Genomic DNA, 25,130 nt, shown 5'->3' on the forward strand with positions numbered 1-25,130 from the left:
CACGGCTATATAGAGAAGCTATCGAAATTTATAAACATCACGATAATTTTAATAGGAAAGAGGAGGCTATGAAACTTAGCGATATATGGACAGTGGCTCTACAAAATTGCTAACAATTTTTATCTTTGACAAGGTGGTAATCGATAGTCTACCTTTTCTTTGCTATGGATCATCACTGCTCATCACGTGTCACCTGAACCACGCCCCCCTTTCTCACAATATATAAGTCGCTCTCAGACACCCGACCTGTCAGTCGGCAAGACTTAGCGGAGCAGCGCCTCTGAGGAAGTCCAGCGCAGTCCTGGACGAAACGTAAGGAGCAGAAAAGTTCTTGGACCACGACCTCACATCCCCGAAAGTATATCAACAGCCAGTGTAACTTCTTTTACCTTTCCATCATTAAAATGGGTACCCAGGGAATTTCTGTTACCAGAACGACAAAAGCTTGTATGATTTCGTTTCGTTTTGCAGGATATTCCAGCGAGACACCATGCCGACCATAACGGTCTATGGGAACGACCTCAGCCCACCAGCACGAGCGGCCAGGATGGTAGCCGAGGCGGTGGGACTGGACGTGGACCTCAAGAGGACCTACCCCTTGAGAGGGGAGTGCAAGAAACCCGAATACATCAAGGTAATTCATTCGGTAGAGAGCAAAGGTACCTTATAGTCACAACCACCCACCGCAGCGGGTGTTGTCAGACAAAGCCACTGACCAACATTAGCTGTTCTCAGCCAGCGGAAAGTCTGAAACCTATAAAATTAAACACCAACATTCTTAATGTCGGTTTGCTGCAGAATTCCTGAATATAACCGTAGTCCGAATACGAGAGACCTTCGTAAATAGTGTACACGTTGGTATTACTGTAGACTGTTTGATGCAACAACGATGAAAATTACATCAGATGTACTTGAGGAAGAAGCAAGTGTTATTGTTATTTCACTGTGTAACATAAATTTGGCGAGATGTAGAAATGGATCACTGCAGGGACTGTTGAAGACCAGAGGTCGTACATCAGAATCGAAACCTTGTGGGGTAAAACCGCGACAGAAATTCACATTGCGTTAAGTGAAGTTTGTGGTGAGTTTAAAGTGGGCCGTAGTACAGCTTCACGTTAGGTTAATCATTTTCGTAGTGATAGTATGAACATAGACCTTAATCCAAGACCCAGAAGGCCAGAAACGTCGACAGATGAACGAAGTGTGAGACTTGTGGCAAATGCTCTTGAAAAAGGTCGCAGTGCGACTTGTGAGGAGCTCTCTGAAGCCAGGGGCATTGTCTCAACATCAGTGTTTCGTTGTCTGACAAACGATTTGAAGAAACAAATTCCTGCTAGATAGAGCTCAGACAGATTGACTGCCGATGAGAAGCAGTAACGCCTGGACATTGCAGCCTCGCTCTAACAACGAGTCGACTGCAAAGGTCAAGCATTCTTATATGGAATTGTCGCTATTGATGAAGTGTGGATTGGAGACTGAACTGGAGTTGAAATTAAAATCTAATGAGTAGAGAGCGTCAGGTTTTCCATAGCGGTTCGAGAGTGGACTAATATTATAGTATGTAAAAATAAATAAAAAAAATATTTCATTTGCAGTAAAAAAGTGGCAAAAGTGTTACATGAAGGGTCATAACAATAACAAAATAAATTTTAGGGAACCAACAAAAGTAGGACAACTCAAAGAATTAATTAACAATTACCTGTCAACACATCATATTTGACGAGAAAAGAACTACGTGTCCATATTACTGTTGTGTAGACTATAACGGAATTTGTCAAAATTATTTTCTTGAAATTTAAAGGGCGCTAATGCTATTACAGTATACGTTTTATCGCATTCTTGAAGTCTGTTTTTCTCAAGTAGTGTGTTTTTGAGTTGTGTCACTGTTCTTGCCAGGATGCGACTTGTGCAACCCATTCTTGGGTACTGCTGGAATGTTTGGTTACCCCACGCTCAGTTTACAGGTGGAACAAGAGACACAATGACTAGCAATGGTAAAAAGTACCCTCCACGATGCTTCGTATATTGGCTTGCGGAGTATATATGTAGATGAAGAAATAGAGCTGCTTTCCAGTCGTGACGTCATCGATTGTTCAATATACTGCTGCAGCTCGGCCGCTGCGGGAGCAGAGCAGCGGTCATTTTGCGACTGGAGGCTGTTGTAAATTCTGTGCGCACCATATCTTACTGCAGTTATCATGTAGAAAAAAAGGTTTGATAAGAACGACGGTGGACGACTAGTAGACTATGTTTGTACTTTTCATTTTCTATTGGACCACAGGTGTAACGATTTCAGAAATGTGCATACAGAGATAAATCTATTGAAGATTTTGATACATGCTATTACATCTATATCTAGTCAGCATAACCCTAATTTTATCTTCCTTTCTTCCACTTTCAGTAAAGAGAATGGTATTACAGTCCCTTTTACGCACTCGCGAGCTCTGTTCTTTAATAGATTCTAATAACAAAGTGGAAAGAGTGGCAGTTTAATCGAATCACGCTGCACTAACGAGCGTCAGTAATGGCTGTCGTTCAATGTCACAGCAACGGGACACGGCAGTGAAATAGTTGTTATACAACTCAAACACTGCGAAGTGTCTTTAACACAATCGAAATATTGTTGGCACCTACGACCGCTCAACCTCAGCCCACAAACACTGAGCTTGATCTGAGGTCCGAACATCTCATTTCAAGACATCTAAGATTTTCATCAATAGGAATAGAAATCAATCGATCTGAGAGGTCACAAAATCACACTATTGTCCGTGGAGTGTTGTAATGCCATAAATTTTCACGCAAAGGAGGCGCCTGTAACCTTAATCGTGATTGGTTGAACTGTACTCTCTGTTTACATCTACATCATTACTCTGTAATTCACATTTAAGTGTATGACATAAGGGTCGTTGAACCATTTTCAGATTACTTCTCAACCGTTCCGACCCCTAATAGCATGTGGAAAAAATTGAGACAAAAATTTTTACGTTTGAGCTTTGTTTTCCAAGGAACGTACACTGATCAGACAGAACATTATCACCACCTACCTGACAGCGGGCATGTCCACTTTTGGCACAGATAACAGCGGCTATAACCCTACCACTACCACTGTAATTTAGTGTGTTTTTACCTAAATAACAGAAAACCCTATTCTATGTTGCCACGAACAAATAGTCCTGTTACAGGAAAAGCCACGAATAACCCTCTTACTAAAATTTAGTTTAATTTCCAAATAAAGTACACTATGTGAGGGTAGTCCTGTTAACAGGAAAAGCTAATCAATATAGTTACCCTTTTCACAGGATTTTACTATATGTTGTATCTAATGCATAATCAGGCTACTCACTTCTTCTACTAAGATCTTAGCCCAGTGGTTAAAAAGAATCACAGTATGAAAAATATTACACTCTAGCTAGAACAACTCAGTTCCAAGTTCATTTAGTGGTTTAAAACATGTACTAATGGTCGCCAGCCTATCCAGGCAATGAAACAGTGAAATATGGAAATACAGAAGGATTACCATTTTTACAGGATTTGGCAGTGTGTTGTGTCTAATGGATAAGTAAGTCAGACTATTAACTTCGTTTCCTAAGATCTTACCCAGTGGTTAGATAGAAACGCAGAATGAATTATATGATATTTAAGCTAGGACAACTCAGTTGATTTAGTGGTTTAAAACTTGTAATAGTGGTCTCCAGCCAACCAGGGAATGAAATAGTGAAATACTGGAAAAGCAGAAGTATGAATTTTTCTCACTTTCTTGTTACTGTTTAAGTTGATTCTTCAAATAAGTATTACTCCACTTAAACAATGTTGGACTACACCCTTATACATTAAGTTTTTAAAAGAGAAAATGTCCAGTAGATAGCTACAAGGAAGCTAAAGATATTTGGCCAGGGTTGAAATTTAGAAAAACACTTTCCATAATCAAGAAACTTAAATACTAAAATACGTAGATACCAAAATGCACACTTTTTATACCTTGCACTTCAAGAACACCTCTTTCTCATTGGAATTTACTTTCAACAGATACTATTCTTTGAAATATGTATAGTCATTTGACAGATTCTAGTAACTTGGTAACACTCTGCTTGAATTTTATGTAAGAAAACTTTTACTGTAACACTCTGCGGTAGTTAATAAAACACACACACACACACAAAGACACTTTAAATGGTGCCTCTTTATATGGACTTGGCACTTCATAGGTCTGTAAAATAGGACACTCGAATTAATCAAATACCAGGAAAGAATCCTACATAGGTGTATGATTAGGATGAAAAAAACAGGGTGAACCAGTTTTTTATAGTTCCAGAATGATTATTAAAACACAGTTTAAATTAATGGTTCACGCTGTACAAAAGTAAAAATACAAAACAGTCTTATCTAGTGGCTGTAGGCTTGGGTGTGGCGAACAATTATGACAGCTTCACTAGCACAGTACAGCCTGCAAGCATCTTGCTGTATGGGCTTAGTTTCTCTTCTTGGCGTCGTTCAGTTTTACATACAGTAGCCAAACAACTCGCAGCTACGCGGTAAGCAGTTTGCAGTCTTCATCCGAGGCATTTTTGTGCAAATTTGCAGGCAAAGCTTCTCCTGCTCCACATAGGTGTTGCCTCAATCACTGCTTCCTACAGACTGTGTGGCTTCCTTCTGCGCTTGCTCTTGGCAGCGCACCAATTGGCCCTTGTCGCCTTTTCCACACCCGAGAGCCAGTTTCGTTTCAAACTAAAGCATACTGGCTTTTACGTAACATCTATTTCTTACATTGTTCCTAAGCGTGACCATTTCTTAAATTGTCAGATTTACATCAGCAGGAACAATTTATACACACAAATATTTTTAAATACAAAATGTCATCAGAACTCAACATTGTGCTTCTCGAATCACACCGTCACACTGCTGCGCTTTTTACCCAAATAAACGAAGTTATCGGATCGTATAGCGCCATGAAACACTGGATATCGTGAATACGAATTGCTCCTGCAGTTGAAAAAAACCTACTCGAGGACGTCGCTATGTTGCTCTCTAAGAACTCTCTATCACCGTTACCCCTAGCCATTGGACAGATGAAGTCTGACTTAGATGGAATAATAGGGTTTACGAGACGTTGGAATTATGTCACAGAGAAGCAGGGAGACTATACTGACAGACTGCGCTTGTGACATGGCGCATTATCTTGTTGAAAAATGCCACTGCTGTCGGGGAACATGACCTTCGTCATGAACGAGTGTCTGCAACCAGTGAACCATACTCCCTGGCTGTCACGGTGCCTTTCACGAGCTCCAGTGCAGTCATGAAAGCCCACGGGTATGCTCCCGAGAGCATACTGTAGCCGCCGCCGCTTGTTTCCACCCCGCAGTACAGGTGCTCCCCTGGAAGATGGGGGGATTCCCGCCCTCCCACCGGCATGTTGAAGAAGATATCGGAAACCATCAGACCATGCAACTCTCTGCCACTGCGGCAACGCCCAGCGCCGATGGTCACAGGCCGATGTCATATTGTTAACATTGGCACATGCATGGGTCGTCGGCTGCGGAGGTTGATCATTAGGAGTATTCGGTGCACTGTGTGTTCAGAGACACCGGTACTACACCCACTATTAAAGTCTGATGTTCGTTCCGCGACAGTATGCCGCCTGTCCTGTGTTACCAGTCTGCGCAGCCTACGACGTGTAACATTTATAATGTGAGATGGCCGCCCAACCCCATGGTCTCCGGACGTGGTTTCACCTTCGTTTCACCACATGTTAAAGACACACATCACAGCACACTCTTCGACCAACCGACAAGTCATGCAGCTCCCAAAATGCTCATGCCGAACCTCCGGGACATCACAATCTGCCCTCTGTCAGATAGATTGCACGCCTTCCCCAGTCTATACACGGAGAGCACACACACTGATACTACGTGCCCCGTGCTTGTGTCTGACTAGCAGTCATTCCTCTCCAGGTGACGCTGCGATCGCCTGGGTGGGTCAATATCGATAGTAGGTCAGTGGTCATAATGTACTGGCTGATCAGCGTTGTGCAAAACCGAATATGTATAATTATCAGCTAATACAGGGTGATTCAAAAAGAATACCACAACTTTAAAAATGTGTATTTAATGAAAGAAACATAATATAACCTTCTGTTATACATCATTACAAAAAGTATTTAAAAAGGTTTTTTTCACTCAAAAACAAGTTCAGAGATGTTCAATATGGCCCCCTCCAGATACTCGAGCAATATCAACCCGATACTCCAACTCGTTCCACACTCTCTGTAGCATATCAGGCGTAACAGTTTGGATAGCTGCTGTTATTTCTCGTTTCAAATCATTAATGGTGGCTGGGAGAGGTGGCCGAAACACCATATCCTTAACATACCCCATAAGGTAAGATCAGGGCTTCTTGGAGGCCACTGATGAAGTGCTCTGTCACGGGCTGCCTGGCGGCCGATCTATCGCCTCGGGTAGTTGACGTTCAGGTAGTTACGAACAGATAAGTGCCAATGTGGTGGCGCCCCATCCTGCTGAAATATGAATTGTTGTGCTTCTTGTTCGAGCTGAAAGAACAGCCAATTCTCTAACATCTCCAGATACTGTAGTCCAGTTACAGTAGCACCTTCGAAGAAAAAGGGACCAAAAACTTTATTGGCTGAAATGGCACAGAAAACGTTCACCTTAGGCGACTCACGTTCATACTGAGTTGTTTCCCGCGGATCTCAGTGCCCCAAATACAGACATTGTGACGGTTGACTTTCCCGTTAGTGTGGAAAGTTGCTTCATCACTAAACACAATCTTTGAAACGAAAGATTCATCTGTTTCCATTTGAGCAAGGATAAAATCAAAGAAATCGATTCTTTTAATCTTATCAGCTGCAGACAGTGCTTGAACCAATTTCAGAAGATAAGGTTTCATAACTAACCTTTTTCATAGGACTCTCCATACAGTTGATTGTGGAATTTGCAGCTCTCTGCTAGCTCTGCGAGTCGATTTTCCTGGGCTGCGAACAAATGCTTGCTGGATGCTTGCTACATTTTCATCACTCGTTCTTGGCCGTCCAGAACTTTTCCCTTTGCACAAACACCCACTCTCTGTAAACTGTTTATACCAACGTTTAATACACCACCTATCAGGAGGTTTAACACCATACTTCGTTCGAAATGCACGCTGAACAACTGTCGTCGATTCACTTCTGCCGTACTCAATAACACAAAAAGCTTTCTGTTGAGCGGTCGCCATCTTAGCATCAACTGACGCTGACGCCTAGTCAACAGCGCCTCAAGCGAACAAATGTACAACTAAATGAAACTTTATAGCTCCCTTAATTCGCCGACAGATAGTGCTTAGCTCTGCCTTTTGTTGTTGCAGAGTTTTAAATTCCTAAAGTTGTGGTATTGTTTTTGAATCACCCTTTATAGTGAGCAAACTAATTTTTTTTGTTAATGGCTCCAGATTATGTGTATTATGTTTCTCATTTTTTCTCTTAATATGCAGAGAATGCTAACAACAATACATGTTACGGCGCGTGCATTGCTTATTGTTATTCCTGACATTGCAAAACTTCTACTACTCAGGATTATTTCTAAGACCCTCAGTTCGTCTTCCGAAGTTGTTTTAGTTCGACTCCTACATTACTTCCTCCAGATTTTGCGCAACTTTTGGAATATAAACAGTTCAAACAAGAAGGGCATAGAAACTTTTGTAGTTTCGTGGTACGGAAGAAAGTTAACCATTAGCTCGTTAGATGGTTTTACTAATAAGGAAGTTCTGAATCGAATTATGGAAAAAAATTATGGCATATCTTACCTAAAAGAAGCGGTAGATTGATAGCAGACATCTTGAGGCATAAAGAAATCGTATGGATATGTTAGTAGAGAGAAGTATGTTTGTTTGTGTGTGTGTGTGTGTGTATGTGGGTGGGTGTATAGGAGGGGGGGTTGGGGGTAGATCGTAGAGTAAGATCAAGACATGAATACGTCAAGGAGGTTCAAGAGGATTGCAACAGTTATTCGGGGTTGACGGGACTTGAACGGGATAGGGTAGCATGGAGAGCTGCATCGAGCCAGTTTTGGGACTGAAGACCAGCAATTACAACAATATAAACAGCCTGAAAGTCTGTTTCACAACAGTACACGAATTTTCCGAAATTAGCCTCGTATTTGAGCCTTTGCGCGAAATAGTAATTAGACATCTATTACGTTTCTTAATTTTATAAGAAATGTCGATCCATACATTTACTAACAGACAGTGTACCTGAATATGGTATGATGTTGTGACGAGTTGAAGGACATGACTCACACGTAGTGCTGTTGACTGGCACTTGGTCCTTAATACCGGAACGACTTCTGTTATTCTGCCGTAAAAGCTGAAGTATCCGTCCATACTTTGACAAGCAGTTATCATCGGGAGCAGAAGAGTTGCTCGGTTTCATTCACACTTCATTATTCTTAATTCTAGCTGAAACATAACACAGGCGTGTGAAATAGGCACACAAAGCAGAATAATTCACAGCGTATGCTGTGGTCTGATTCACTTGACAATCATTTCCAGTGACACATGAAGAAACTGTGTAAGATACTGAGAAAACTTACAATGTGTAGTGCGTTACTAATTGTGTTTCTCTCTCATAATTATTGTTTCTCTCTAATAATTACTATTAATTCTAGCCCTCGGTACTTTCTACCTAAATGCTCATTCTCATTTTGGTTTCATTTGCAGATGAACCCAATGCACCAGATTCCAACCATCAACGATGGCGGGTTCTTTTTGTCTGAGAGGTATGTTCACTTACATCTTATTGACGCCATATAGGATTGGTTATAAAGCATAACTCGTTTAATTGTACTTTTTGTTGAATTGATTTGTAATATTCATATGTGGAGTATGATGTGACTTGTGCTAGTATTTGACATTAGTTAAGTGCTCCTATCAGCATTATTGAAATTACGTATCGTAACCGGCATTTTCTATTTGTGATGAGTGCATTAGTTACATGGACCTATTTCAGAATGTGCTAGTACGTTTGATGCATGAAGCTAGTATAAATTTTGATAGCTACAGCCTTCTAATATTTTCTTGAAAACTGTAGTAAGTATATGAAGCTTGAAAGATCTTTTATCCATGGTTATTTTGTTTGTGTTGAGTAGCATTGCCACTGTACACGTGGTAAAAATTTTTAAAAACCATTTATCTGGTTATAAAACAAATCTTGCTGATAAAGAGACATATCGGTGCCTAATAAAACTCCCTAAAGGACTAAGTTGAAGGATTGGGGGGGCAGAACTTCATTCACCTTTTATTGAGACAAAATTTTATTCATGAAAACAATTAATTCAAAGATTTTGCCAAATGAGTGGTTACCAGATATCTAAATAAGTTTGCCCTTTAGACATTAATTGTGATACAGATACAGTCAGTAAAGGGAAGAAACTAGGATTAAATAACAATTCTGTGAAAATGTATCGTTACAGTGATTGTTGTTGTGTCTTCAGTCCTGAGACTGATTTGGTGCAGCTCTCCATGCTACTCTATCCTGTGCAAGCTTCTTCATCTCCCAGTACCTACTGCAACCTACATCCTTCTGTACCTGTTTAGTGTATTCATCTCTTGGTCTCCCTCTACGATTATTACCCTCCACGCTGCCCTACAATACTAAATTGGTGATCCCTTGATGCCTCAGAACATGTCCTACCAACCGATCCCTTCTTCTGGTCAACTTGTGCCACAACCTTCTCTTCTCACCAACCCTATTCAATACTTCCTCATTAGTTATGTGATATACCCATCTAATCTTCAGCATTCTTCTATAGCACCACATTTCGAAAGCTTCTATTCTCTTCTTGTCCAAACTATTTATCGTCCATGTTTCACTTCTATACATGGCTACACTCCATACAAATACTCTCAGAAACGACTTCCTGACACTTAAATCAACACTCGATGTTAACAAATTTCTCTTTTTCAGAAACGCTTTCCTTTCCATTGCCAGTCTACATTTTATATCCTCTCTAGTTCGACCATCATCAGTTATTTTGCTTCCCAAGTAGCAAAACTCCTTTACTACTTTAAGCGTCTCATTTCCTAATCTAATACCCTCAGCATCACCCGACTTAATTCGACTACATTCCATTATCCTTGTTTTGCTTTTGTTGATGTTCATCTTATATCCTCCTTCCAAGACACTATCCATTCCATTCAACTGCTCTTCCAAGTCCTTTGCTGTCTCTGAGAGAATTACAATGTCATCGGCGAACCTCAAAGTTTTTGTTTCTTCTCCATGGATTTTAATACTTATTCAGAATATTTCTTTTGTTTCCTTTACTGCTTGCTCAATATACAGGTTGAGCAACAGCGGGGAGAGGGTACAACCCTGTCTCACTCCCTTCCCAACCACTGCTTCCCTGATTACCAGTTACATATGAGACCACAGTAGCCGATTGACACTAATGCAACCTTCATGGGATTATTGAACCATGAATAACAGTAGAATGATAGGATCAATCATTATAGATTAAACGGCAGAAGGCAATTGACGTTAATACAAATTTTTGAGATTATAGTAATGCGATTACAATAAAATGCTTTCGATGTTAAGTGTCTCGAAGACTAGACTGAAGACAAACTGAACAGTGACAAAATCGACCAACAGGCATTAAATGACACACTTGTCGGCCGGCCCAATACTTCGAGCTATTCAAGTCTCAGACCGACACAGTCTCACATACACTCCCTTAAACTGTATTAACTTCAAAACAGGTAACTGGTACTGAGAGTACCTGGAGCATAAACGGAACGTTAAAGTCCACTAAATAAGAAAGACACACAAGGGCCCGAAGGCGTAGGTCAAACTCACAACACTGGCTCAGAACTACAACAAATCGTAAGAAATTGTTATCCATTAAATTGCGCCTCACACTACAATAACGAATACGCTACAACTTAAACTCCTTAAATAAATAATCCTACCCTAATGCACCCAAGCCAGTGCACTTAGAACAATAAAAACATCAAATTAGCACCAAAACACGTTAAACAAATTGTCACTGCCTGCAAGCAGTAATCGAATCACACTCAAACCCGAGGTATTTAAAACAAGCAATTCAAATCACAGTAACATAAGATCACGTCCAAGAAAGGCATAAAAGGATAAATTAGCCTTACAATACTTACACGTCCTTGATGGACCCAAACATTCATGACTCCACAGAAAGATCTGGTGCAAAGACCGTACGTTGGTGCATCGATCTGTTCAATGATACACCATGCTTTCTCAAACAGACTAAACACTAAGATTAAGAAATAATACACAGTGAGCCCCAAGATTTAAATGATAAACCTGATTATCGACGCCATCTGACGCTAACACAAATTACTACAATCAGAAGTTTCGTAGAGGGAACCACAAGAGAAATTGTACACAGGGTTCCGTGACTGAAAATCAACCAGCAACCTGTATTAGGTTTATCACACTTGCAACACGAAGGGGAGACAATGTTTCACCAATGACGTGAATACAATGATATCATCTTGTTAAGTCAGTTGAAGTCCTTGACCAGCAGCATCGGAAAGGTAGGTCACGAGTCAGGAACTTCAGCATTATGCATCGGCTAACGTCCACCAAACTTTTTCGCTACACAGTCCATCCAAAACGCGGTCAATTCAGCCAGCGCCGACCCGAATGGACGTCTTCATCTCGACAGTTTTAGCCGCCAAGGTATCCGCACGTTCGTTCGGCCGCTCCTCTCTCGTGCACGCAGCCTTACGACTACATCCCGAGCGCCGAAAGGGTACGATCTCTGGAGGAGAATCGATAGGACGAAAGCCTGCACCGCACACTTGCCTTATAGAGAGTAAGGTTAAAATCTTGTATAATGTGTTACTTTTCTGTTCGGTCTTTCGTACAATACTTTGCACTGCTTTACCTCTCATAATTCATTCTGCATTGTTACTGAAAGTATCCAACATTTACACACTTTTGATTATTGATTTTATTTTCAATAATTTACATTTTCCTTCAGTTGGTGCATTTATTTTCAGTCTGTTGAGTGAGAAATATATTTTAACGTTTCCGTAGAGAAATTTACTCTTACAGTATATAATTTAGTAAGTAAGTAATAGGAGTACGATTTCGCACAGCAGGCAGTGAAGACAAGGGAAGGAGTAGTGAACCTTATTAAAATCGTTGTCAGGTTCTATAGCACAGCCATAAATGATCATAGGTAAAACTAATACTAGAGATGCCAAAATAAGTTTTTGAGTGAATGTTCATTAAAAAAAAGTACTTTTGGTTTTCAAGTATCTGTAAGGTTTAACCACTGGTGGGAAATAAGAGCAAAATGAAATGCGCTCCAAAGTACTGAAATATGCAGAGGGAATTACTCCTCGCATCATTTGCTTGTTATAAACGTACATAAAGACGGCAAGGGATCATTTGAAAAAAAGAAAAAATCCTCGAAATTCTAAAATATTTGCAGTTACACAAAACAGGACCTTAGAAACATTTATAATATTTAAGACTTATTTTATCAAGCAATCGTGTCTGATTTTGTGTATTTCATGTTTCAGTCATGCAATAGTGACCTATTTAGCGGACAAATATGCGAAGAATGAAAACCTATATCCGAAGGACATCCTGAAACGCTCGATAGTTCACGAGAGGCTATTTTTCGACGTCGCGTTTTATAGTAAACTTATAACGTTTGTGGTAAGCATTTATGTCTCATTTTTCAAGTAAGTCATTCCCTTTACCAAATAGAGAAAACATAGACCAAGCAGATATTGTAGTTTGAGATGTGATGGTTTGGTAGTGTAAGGTGTTGTAGATTCAGGGTGAAAATTATTGAACTATATGAAAAAAAACGTAAATTGGTTACAAACTACGGCGTACACACAGTTTATTCAACATGTAAATGTCCCTACAGATATTCGGGTTTATGTTATGACATGTTCGATATGCCTTCCATCATTGCTGGTGATGATGTGGCGCAGACGAATAGCTAAATTCTGCATGATCCGCTGAAGTGTCGTAACATCGATGCTGTCTATGACTTTTTGAATGGCTGTTTTCAGCTCAGCAATGGTTTTGGGGTTATTACTAGACATCTTATCTTTAATATAGCCCCACAAAAACGGGTCGTATGTGTTCAGATCCGGAGAATATGACGGCCTATAGAGGCCCATGCTAGTCCCCTCTGGGTACTCCAGAGCAAGAAAGTTGTCCCCAAAGTGCTCTCCTACTTCGATGCGGACGAGCTCTGTCTTGCAGGAACCACATCTTGTCGAAATCAGAGTCATTTTGGATCATGTGAATTAAGTCACTTTCCAAACATTTCACGTATCGTTCGGTAGTCACCCTGCCATCAAAGAAAATCGCACCGATTAATCCGTGACTGGAAACTGCACGCCGCACACTCCCCCGTTCTCGATCGCGAGATGCGGATTCTCAGTCCACCAAATGCGGCAATTTTGCTTACTAATGAACCCAACCAAATGAAAGAGGGCTTTGTCGTTAAAACAAACCAAACAGTGCATACTATTCCAGAATCACACACCGCGGCCAACCGTGCGGTTTGAACTTCCTAACGCAAACCGTTCACAAGTTTGACGATTTTATTTCATATAGTTCAACAATTACCACCGTGCATTTTCTTACTGAAATGTTTGCAAGACTAGTTTAAGGTGACTTTTCAACTAGCAACGTGCAGTTAAAAATGTATATTAGTAAGAGGACTAGAAATAAAATACATTGCTTCGATGCAATTTTATTGATGTTGGTTAGTAAAATATTGCTGAGTAGCAAATAGAATAAGTCATTTAAAAAAAGATATGATGGAGATCATTAAGAAGAAACTAGAGCAGTTGACGTGAATGTGAAGAGAATAGAAAAGAAAGTAGCTTAATCGGTAAAAAAATTGTTTCTGGCAAGCCTAATAGTTTTCCAGTAAAGCCAGTTTGGCATAGGGAACTACGGCTGCATTTAGGTCCCTTGAGTTGCAGATGCTGAAACCGCCACGTGCTCCATTGTATCTACATCCCAGATGTCAATCCTAGCGAATGCTGCCGCTTCTGCCACTGTTTCCCTAACCTCACAAGCATTTAGACATATAACCTGGCAACTCACTCAAATTTTTAGGAAAAAGAAAATGCAAGAGCAATCACACCGAGTTTTGAACGCCCGACAACTGCAGCGAGAGGTGAGTGTAGGCGCCAGCTCTCTCACCCTCCTTGCTCTGTCCGTAACTGAAAATGAGTAACATAGGCTATCTTGAACGCTTAGAGTTATACGAATGTACAGTTTACGCTACATGTGGTCTGTGATGAACAATCGAAAGCATCATATAGCCAAATCGATAACCATATTCGTGTGTTGGTATATCTGGCCATTTTATTAGTAGGGTGATAGCTGGACGCATAAACATATTTTTGTAAGTGGATGTCAGTTTCGACTGAGGAAACGCTCGCTACCCCAAACATAATCTATAGGTTTAGTTTCTTCCTCCTACAACAATCCGTGTCAATGTCAAAATCACTCCATCGAGAGATCGTGTGCCGATTGTTTTTCTCATAGGTCTGCAAAATAAGCTAATGATCAGTTCAGAATCACTGCACAGTCGAAGAGATACACTATGTCATCACGAGTATTCGGGCACCTGGCTGAAAATGACTTACAAGTTCGTGGCGCCCTCCATTGGTAATGCTGGAATTCAGTATGGTGTTGGCCCACCCTTAGCATTGATGACAACTTCCACTGTCGCAGGTATACTTTCAGTCAGGTGCAGGAAGGTTTCTTGGGGATTGGCAGCCCATTCTTGACAGAGTGCTGCACTGAGGAGAGCTATTGATGGCCTGGCACGAAGTCGGCGTTCCAAAACATCCCAAAGGTGTGCTGTTGTAGGATACAGGTCAGAACTCTGTGCAGGCCATTCGACTACAGGGATGTAATTGTGTGTAACCACTCCGGCACATGCCATGCACTATGAACAGGTGCTCGATCGTGTTGAAAGATGCAATCGCCATCTCCGAATTGATCTTCAACAGTGTGAATCAAGAAGGTGCATAAAACATCAACGTAGGCCTGTGGTGTGATAGTGCCACGCAAAACAACAAGGGATGCAAGCCCCCTCCATGAAAAACACGAAAACACCATAACACCACCGCTTCCGAATTTTAGTGTGGCACTACACACGCTGACAGATGACGTCCACCGGGCATTCGCCATACCCACATACTGACATCCGACCACCATATTGTGTACCGTGATGTGTCACTCCACACTACGTTCTTTCACTATTCTATCGTACAATGTTTACGCTCCTTACACCAAGCGAGCCTTCGTTTGGCACTTAGCGGCGTCATGTGTGGCTTATGAGCAGCCGCTCGACCATGAAATCCAAATTTTCTCACCTCCCGCCTAACTGTCATATTACTTGCAGTGGATTCCGATGCAGTTTGGAATTCCTGGGTGATGGTGTGGATAGATGTCTGCCTATTACACACTACGAACCCTCTTCAACTGTAGGCGGTCTCTGACAGTCAGACGAGGTCGGTCTGTACGCTTTTGCGCTGTGAGTGCTCATTGGCGTTTCTACTTCACTATCACATCGGAAACAGTGGGCCTAGGGATGTTTCTAGGAGTATAGAATCTCACGTATAGACGTGTGACACAAGCGACACCCAATCACGTGACCACGTTCGAAGTACGTGAGTTCCACGGAGTACCCCATTCTGCTCTGTCACGATGTCTAATAACTACTGAGGTAGTTGATGTAGAGTACCTGGCAGTAGGTGTCAGCACAATGCACCTAATATGAAAAATGTATGTTTTTGGAGGTGTCCGGATACTTTTGGTCACATAGTGTATTAAACTCTAACCTTTATCGTTCCTTCCTTCTATCTCTTGATGAACACGTGAACCTCGTGAGAGATTAGCTACACGTCGGCACCAGGATTCATCCCCTCTCGTCCTCGCATTTATCTTCATGCCAATGATAATACTAGAACATTGCTACACATTAGAAGCGCTAATCACTATCAAGCTGATGAGTTATACATATTTTTTTTCTACTGGTTAAACAGCTTCTTATTCTTTTTTTGCTTTCTACCACTTACATTAGTTTAAACCATGTCCACGGACCCATAATTAATTCAATATAACTGACACATAAATCACATCTACTTCATCACTTACATGAGAACTCTTTTATCCATCTTTTTATCACATCCAAGTTCGGAATTCAGACAGACAGTAATGTTTTAAGGGTTCTTCGGCCAATTTTTCGTAAATTAAAAACAATATTCATACAAGTATCTTTCGTTAAATATGACTGATTTTACTAGCTTAGATAGAAGTTCTGAGTTCAACAAACACCAATATTTTTAAGGTTTACTTGTGCAACTTTTCATTGACTAATGCAATGTTCATAAAATCTTGATTCAAAAAGTATGACTAACATAACTCACATCAAAGTTCTGAGTTCAACAAGCCCCAAAATTTTTAAAGTTTACTCGGCCAACTTCTCGCATATACCAGGTTCGTATGATTTCATTACCAGTCCGCAGCTCGTGGTCGTGCGGTAGCGTTCTCGCTTCCGGGTTCCCGGGTTCGATTTCCGGCGGGGTCAGGGATTTTCTCTGCATCGTGATGACTGGGTGTTGTATGATGTCCTTAGGTTAGTTAGGTTTAAGTAGTTTTAAGTTCTAGGGGGCTGATGACCATAGCTGTTAAGTCCCATAGTGCTCAGAGACATTTGAACCATTTGATTTCATTACCTGACTATAACGAGAAGATCTTCCCAAGATCTTTCACTCTACATGAGAATTAGTGATGGACGAGAGCACACCAAAAGATTTTAACCAATACAATAAATACACGGGACAGGAAATGAAATGAAAAGGTACTCAGCTTTGCACTGTGATTGAGCTTCAGAAACCATAACTCTCCAGCCCGTGGCATGGTGAGGTGGGGGGGAGGGGTTGGCAGGGCTTTAAATATCACTCTGTCACCGTGGAAGTCCTATCCCAGTTTGCTCACGTCAATCACTGCCAGTTATCTTCATCATAAAACACATCAGTGGCAGACAATATTATGAGGCATGAGATACGCAATACTAAATGCATAACTAGTTATCAAAATCTTTCAATTATATACGCCACAAATGAAACCAACAGAATAAACCTCCGTGACTTACTTGGGCAGTCATGGCTCTTAAAATTTGGTTATCCAATCCCTTAAAATCCTCACTAAAATAATGGTAGAATAACCTCGGCGCACATTTAAAGGCCAGATTAAAATAATGACATAACGGGTGGAATTGGAAAAATACTTCAGCGCAGCTTGGAACGCCAGACACAGACTTACGCACTACTTCTAGCTACGTGTCTGTTTGGTGCCGTCGTTACACTTCCGTAACTGCCGTCAAGGTATCAAGTGAAGACACGAAATTCAGTGATAAGCAACTGGAACAATTCCTATAGTTTACAGTACACTTAAATATTTAGTTAATATGAACACAACCCACCGAAGCAACTCGACGACTCCAATTCATTCGGCCTGTGTAACTTGTAACCAAGTCGACGGAACTTGGCCTTCCAACCTTGAGGAAATCCCCCTCACCACAGGCAGAAGATTGCATTGTAACGGCTAAACTCGCAATAGCGTCTGGGCACTCTCCTTCGTCATGCCGACTCGGCATCTCGCCGTGCTGCATACAAACACAGTCCCACGTCACTCCACCTCACACTGCGGATACCCGCACACCAGCCAACAGCAAAGCGCGCGCACTGCAGTTAAAATCCCCCGCCGCCAAAGATGTGAAGAAGACAACTAATCATGGAAGTCGACTCAACGATGAAAAGACAATCGATGGGAACTGGCGCCAGAAACGCACCAGCTCAGATTGGTTCAGTTAGATATTCTTCTTATTTACGGCACTTGAATCTCAGTCTGCGGAAATCAGTTTCCTAAAGAAGCACGATCCAATTTTCAAAAACACTAGAAACAATCGACTTTGACGTTTTCCGAGTTCTGTTATCTGCAAAACATCGCAAATAACGTAATTAAATCGCTCGTAGCTGGTGCTAATAACATCGCAACAGCATAAGTTGAGAGAAACGGTAAACCTACAAGAAAAGATACATCGAATATTTAGATAAGACAATGAAGTTATTTGCATCTGAATATACGTTATACAGTTTCAGCACAAAATCATTGTGTTTCTGATATTGTATTCAAGGTCAATGTACAGAAACTCATACTGTTTGTTGCTGTTGTTCATTAAGAAGCAGCTTTGAACACAGCATTCTTGTCTCAGAATCACAAAGTCGCTGGTTCGAATTCTACTAGGTGCAGTGTTTTTTAAGACTTTTATTTGAATTCAATATTTATTAATAAATTGCAATGTTAATGAACAATACTGATGTGAATCATGATTTTAAAGTATTCTTATTATATGAAGAAAGGAGTACCCATATTGAAATAAAGTGCAAAGTAGGAAATATTACACAGAACTTAAAGTTTTTTCCTAGACTTTACAAAAATACAAACAATGTTAAAAAAGTAATTGCAGTATTACTAAAATGCTAAATTACTTATCAATGTACTTTTCATGGGGCTATAAATTATAAATGCATGTTTTATTTTGACTACAAATGATGTTTACATCAATATTTGATATGTAACATATAAATTTGATTTGCAGTATGTATTCCGATATAGTACCAGTATACAAAAATCTGGAATCAAACTAGTGACTTAGTGATTTCGAGACTAAAATGTTTCATGCTCAACCACGAGCGTTACTGTAATGTCAATTAAAGTATTTTATACATAAAAGACTCGTAACCTTTTCAAATTTCTATTTTGCCGAGTATTTTTACGAATTGTCCTGTACCTCTGTAGGAAATTTATGTTTGCGCACTGACGTTCAAGCTGAAAGAGGTCTATTAATACCATCTTTTATGTTATGTACCAATGTGCAACTGGTGGATCACTCACTAGCAAAGTTGTATCTTTGATTGAGTGGAGAAAATGCATGGCTAGAAACTGCACCAGGATGTTTGGCGCAGAGTTTCAAGTAGATTAGAGCTATGATGAGAGACTTTCTGTGGTGTCCGCGTGTAGCTGATAACATCGTTCTGCCGGCTGACGATTTTATAAGTTCAGACATTTTGTCTAGTGTGTTACTGAGGATGGCATTTCGAAGCCCCAGCACTCAGTTTTATTGATGAGACCTTTCCTGGCCTTCTTTGGAATTGAATATTTCATCATCGCTTGATTTTTCGAGAGCATCTACGTGACACATTTTCACGATTTGTGTATCCATGTGAGCGGAGTTAGGTCTTTCTTCGGTTCGAGTGTTTGCATCTGTACACGAGGATAAATTTATATTTTATATTGAGCCTTCCCAAAGTGCTATTCTTATTTCATATTACTTTCCCACTCTCTGAATAGTATTACAGGGACTGTAAAGCATATTGTGTTAATTTTCTGCTTTTTAGGATTATGTGGAATTGTACAATCACGTGCTCTTTTATAAGACATTTATTATTACATACTGTTCATAAATTTTCTTGCGTGTGTTTGGAATAATAGCGAGAGTTAGGTCAAAATCTTTCACGAATTATTTTCCTCATTAAGTCATATTTGTCCTATGAACATACATTCTTGTTTGCACATGTGCTTACTTTTCCTTTGTTCATACACGCAGCAGTTACGAGAACAACTTATTTACAATGAACTGCCTACAGCAAAGTTAGTATTAATATATACCGTCTTCGGCAGTCCCACATTTTTACGATTTTATTTACAATTTTCGGCCATATGAGGTGAGTGCAAGTCGCAGTTAATTTTAAGATACGTGCCGTAGCAATGACCGATATTTTACTTTAAAATTTACTGTTTCCTCTTCAGTAGTTGTTAGAAAATACGGCGTGTGTTGAGTCGGCTACTGTGGGAGTCAGCACCGACACAAACAAGGAAGGAGGGAAGTTGCGACAACCGGTGCCAGCAATCTAAAATGATATGTACACAACATTTGTACCGGTTCCCGTGTGATCACCGAAGTTAAGCGCTGTCGGGCGTGGTCGGCACTTGGATGGGTGACCATCCAGGCCGCCATGCGCCTTTGCCATTTTTCGGGGTGCACTCAGCCTCGTGTTGCCAATTGAGAAGCTACTCGACCGAATAGTAGCGGCTTCGGTCAAGTATACCATCGTAACGACCGGGAGAGCGGTGTGCTGACCCCACACCCCTCCTATCCACATCCTCCACTGAGGATGACACGGCGGTCGGATGGTCGTGGTGAAGACAGAGGGCTTTTGAAACATAAGATTTGCAGATTAGTAGAACACTTTCTTTCTAAAAGGGAAAGAAACATAACTCGTTATGAGGCGGCTTGATGTTCTTCCTGTGCCAGTTACATGTAATTACTTTTACACACTATTACTACTTGCAGAACGCCGGCTAAGTTTCGTTTCGCTATTACTCAGTACTGATGCTCCCGAAGACTGCGACCGAACTCGAGGCTGACCAGCGATGGGCGGGTGGTTAAATCAGCATTGGCAGGGGTCTGTATTTCTGGAGATGTTGCGCTGTCTAGTCTTTTCCCTGGCACGTGTCAGCGCCTTCTTGATGCCGTTTCGCGGCACTGCGCTCTTCGGTGTACAGTCAGTGCTTTAGGACTGCACAGTGTACAGTTACATCTGCACTACAAGCGTTTCTCCTACTACAAGGGGCGCATTTACATTGAAAAGTCGAATTAGTACAGCTGCCAATTTTGGTTACAATTTATTTTCATATAAGTCCACGGCCTTTTAATTGTTACGTTGCACTATGAAAGTTTGCTTACTGCCTCTTTTTTTTTTTTTTTATTAGCGGCAGTTAGATCGCTGTGCTGTTCACTCATGAGGCAAACGTCATACAAAGGGTTATAGCTTCAGGCCATTAATATCAGTCGTAATATGTGTGCTCTCAGGATAAATTATAAAAGGCTGTAAGTATGAACGGAATCGAAGACGGCTTCGGCCGCGGTGGCCGGGCGCTTCTAGGCGCTTCAGTCCGGAACAGCGCGACTGCTACGGTCGCAGGCTCGATTCCTGCCCCGGGCATGGATGTGTGTGATGTCCTTAGGTTAGTTAGGTTTAAGTAGTACTACGTTCTAGGCGACTGATGACCTCAGATGTAAAGTCCCGTAGTGCTCAGAGCCATTTGAACCATTTTTTTGAAGACGGCTTCTCTTCGAAGTCCCTTTGTCAGTCCAGTTATCAAATCCCATAACCACAATGTAGGTTGTTTCCCCTTTCACTCATTTATTGCATAGCCTGAGCCTCATCTGAGACTCTGATTACATTAACTTTTAATGAAGATACCAAGTCAGTTTTTGCAGAATACATCTCTGTCTTCAGAAAAAGGAGCCGAGCGACGAATTGAGGGACAACTTAGTAGACGGCCTGGAGACTCTGGAACGCTTCCTGACCACCAACAAGTTTCTTGCCGGGGACAACTTAACCATTGCTGACTACTGCTGCTACTGTACAATCACATTCCTTGACGTAAGTAATTTCCCTCGCCACTAGAACGCCATGTTCTCTATCAGTATGCAATTGTGGGGAGACAGTACCGTTTGTTTTACTCCTTACAGCTACTCCATTCTAAACTATCCTATAGTTCTCATGTTCAGAATATTCTATGAAAATTTAATTTTTTTTTTTTTACATATTCCCAAATTCTTTATAATTGCGCCCTTTCTCAGACATGCAGTACGTTCCTGACCGCAAATTCGTGTAATAAATTATGCAGATTTTGAAGATAAGGTCTCAAATATCACATCAACTAGGTATTCACATTTGTCTTCTGTGACTCGTCTGCTTAGATAAAAGATTTTCCTTAATTTTATGTACTAGCATATATCCATAACTGTATCAACTGTATCTATTTAACAAGATTTATTTTAACCACAATGGCTTTTCAGGTCCTGTATTCTCAATTATAGGTGCAGTCACTTCCAATTTAGACCTCAGTTATGCAGGTTTCTCCAGTAAATATGAAATGATTTACACGAAACAAGCGATCTGTCCGACTAGAAAAACAACCACATATTTTAAGCGCAAACCACATTACGTCAACTAGGAACGGTGTTTGGGTACTAGTTGAAGCAGTAAATCTTGTTTGTTTCAGTGTAGAATTGGTTAAAAAAAAAACGATACAAACTTAGAACTTACAATGAACCTTACACAATGCTGCAGATAGCCGCACGGTACATCAAACTTAACATCACGTTCCTTTTTTATAACTGAAGACTTTTCTCGTATACGATGAATATTGATTGAGGTGCTGCACGGATTGAAGACTGATTCAGTCTGTTACCTAAATATCTTAGGTATTTAAACTTCAATTTGGTCTTCTTGCAAAACGACCACACGTTCGAAAGTAAGAAACATCTCTTTCACTTGCAATGTTACTTTATCAAATTTCTGTCATCTACGTAGTCTTGAAAGCCATTGTCGATTATTTAGGGAAGACGGTATATGTTCCTTTAGTTGAAACAGTAAACTCTTGGAGTGCGGTTTTAGATTATTAAAAATAATCACCACAAGCCTAATAATCTCTGCAGCATGCATTATAGCCGTAATTTTGGATACAAATGGATGTTTTGTGAAGTCTGGCTAACCATATCATTTCAGCAATAGATACTTCAGAGACCGAGTATTGAACTGTGTATATGTGTATTAAGTTTTGCGTGACTATTTTTGTCATCTTATTATAGTGGTTAGGTCCTTAATCTCGTGTTACATCACCAAATCTCCAAACGCACTGTATAACATTTGGTAAACTTATAATATCTCAGATGCTGGCTTAGCGTTCATGGTAATATGGTATGAGAGTGACAGCTTTATTGCGTGTTTTCCATGAAAATTTGTTAGTCCTCCACGTGGCACAAACATATATGGAAACATAAGCTGTAATTTTTGTAAGTGAAGATGAAAAATCTTCCTGAAGTGTGATCCAGTAGACGGAGGTTTGCAAATTTTCGTCGCCGATGAGGGAAAGAGTTTTCTGATCTCCTCGGACATAAATTTTCAAAATTTGATAGCTGCAGCAGATGCTTATCTTTACGCATTAAATCAGTAATTTCTTTTTGTTCAGCAGTTAGTGAAGGAAATGTAAGGCTTTTAAGTGGAAGCAGAAGGAACTCATTATGGAGAATCGCTGAAGTATCAAAATCATCTAAGGAGCTTTAATCCGGAAACGACACAATCGACGATTGTATAGTGCTGTCTGAAAATTACTTTGTGAACGCAGGCGCATTGCTACCGTGGACGGAGTGTTACGCCTTGAGCCAACTTCAGTTAAGGCATCGTGTTACATGTAGTCGGACATTGTTGCCATTTGTGAACCAACCTCAGTTTCGCATTTGTTTACTGATTAACCTGCTTCTTTAGTGATGGGATACTATAGAGTCATGTAGTAACTCGTGTAAATCCCTGTATCATATTTGTTAGTAGTGGCCCAGAAAATGTTGGGTGAACAGGTCGGAGGTTGTAGGAGATAATTATTCAGTGAACTAGAATATCCTTTCTTCATTGTGTTGTTTGAGGAGTACACTACGTTAGTTATAAAAATACGATGTCTAGTCGTCCGTTGACGCCTTGGCCTTCAGTACCATGTAGCCGCCTGCCATGGGCGCTGGTGAATAAATTCAAATTTTTCGTTAAGAGTACAGAGGAAGGGAATACCTATCATTTGTCAAAAAGAAATTATTATCTAACGCGATTGGACCTGTACTTATAACATCACGAAACGTTTCTTTCCTAGACTCTGGTACTGGAGAGAATGGTGCTACGGACTTTCAGTAATTTTCTGGATCATTCCTTTTCCTGTTGGCATTTGCAGACCAAGCTCTTTATTTGTTAATCTTTCGATTTTTCTTCAGTTGTGAAATTTTTACACTATGTCACGAACACACTCTGTACTTTCTATTCTATTGTTTTTTGGGCGCAACGAATCATTTTAATATCAACATTTTTTGTTTATTTTTCTATTTCAGTTTCCAAAAAAAGGTAGAGTAGACCTCTCGAAGTACAAAAATATCCAGAGGTGGATGGATCTACTACAGAATACTAGTCCCTTGTTCAAGAAGTACGACCAGATCCGCGAGAAGGCGATACAAAAATACTTGGAAGATGGAAAGTATTAGATAGCCCTTTGATTTTCTTAACAAATAAACCCTGCATCGTTGGAAATGTTGTACTACCGTGCTGAAAAGTTTGAGCAATGCAACTGTAAATATAAAGAATATAATAAAACTGTAAATATCTTCATATCATCCTTAGTAAAGAATAATTACAGGTGTTCCAATTGTTTGTATGATGTTGTCAGTGCGAGTTTTAGAGTGGCGCCTGAAGTTGGTGGTACTGACGCAGTAAAAAGACAAAGTGATATCAGAACTATTTCGTTGACACTAGACAAGACAGCGAAAGCATTCTACACGTGTAAAATTATAAGCACTTTTATGCACGAGGTTAGGTTTTCAGTAACTTTTCAGAGACTACCACCGAACCACGGATTGATTAGCTTCTCCAGAGCATGTGTTCGTTGTTAGCTGAAGTACGAAGTTATCCACAATTGTTAACTGGTAGACATAAGGACGAAAATAACTGGTTCTCTAGTGTGTATCATATAAACATCTGTAAAACCTGTCCGCTCTTTGACAATCATCGAGTAAACGTTACTTAAAATGTACATACAGAGACCCTTATACACAATAAAGATGATAACCATCAAGAACAAACACATAACAGCTATGATGGACGATTGACACAGGTATGAAATAATGGTCAGATTGTACAATTTCGGTCACCCGTTATCAGCTATTATGTTTGCAGACAAAGAGAGAAAACACTTTTGAAGAAGATAAAAGGGATATATGTTACATACGTGGCTTGGTTTTTTAACTGACAATACGTGAAATCATTTCTTACCATGTACATCCAAGAGTTTCCTTTGTCTTTGTGTAGAAAAAGTCAATAACTGGAAAGAATTTATGATATACGTTTTACAGTCCATTCGTAATCAATCTCCAATGTGGGTACTTGAGCGAAATAATATTTTCTGCTCTGCTAATTTATACATTGTGGCCCTATGAAAATAC

At 40.3% G+C, this 25,130-nt stretch overlaps 1 protein-coding gene across 1 annotated transcript; it reads left to right on the forward strand.

Moving 5' to 3' along the window:
- The first annotated feature begins 490 nt into the window (after positions 1 to 490).
- LOC126152828 (glutathione S-transferase 2-like) lies at positions 491 to 24,176 on the forward strand. Its single transcript, XM_049916031.1, has 3 exons — positions 491 to 634; positions 21,385 to 21,531; positions 24,027 to 24,176. The coding sequence occupies exons 1-3, from the start codon at positions 491 to 493 to the stop codon at positions 24,174 to 24,176; spliced, it is 441 nt and encodes a 146-aa protein (XP_049771988.1).
- Positions 24,177 to 25,130: the final 954 nt, after the last annotated feature.

Source organism: Schistocerca cancellata, chromosome 2 (assembly GCF_023864275.1).
Source record: "Schistocerca cancellata isolate TAMUIC-IGC-003103 chromosome 2, iqSchCanc2.1, whole genome shotgun sequence".
NCBI classification, from domain to species: Eukaryota; Metazoa; Arthropoda; class Insecta; order Orthoptera; family Acrididae; genus Schistocerca; species Schistocerca cancellata.

What these genes read in the sequence shown, in the direction of transcription:
- LOC126152828 (XM_049916031.1), top strand. Translation starts at nt 491, where the DNA reads ATGCCGACCATAACGGTCTATGGGAACGACCTCAGCCCACCAGCACGA. An exon ending in AGAAACCCGAATACATCAAG is followed by an intron (nt 635 to 21,384) that starts GTAATTCATTCG and finishes CTCTGTCTTCAG; the next exon opens with AAAAAGGAGCCGAGCGACGA. An exon ending in GTACAATCACATTCCTTGAC is followed by an intron (nt 21,532 to 24,026) that starts GTAAGTAATTTC and finishes TTTCTATTTCAG; the next exon opens with TTTCCAAAAAAAGGTAGAGT.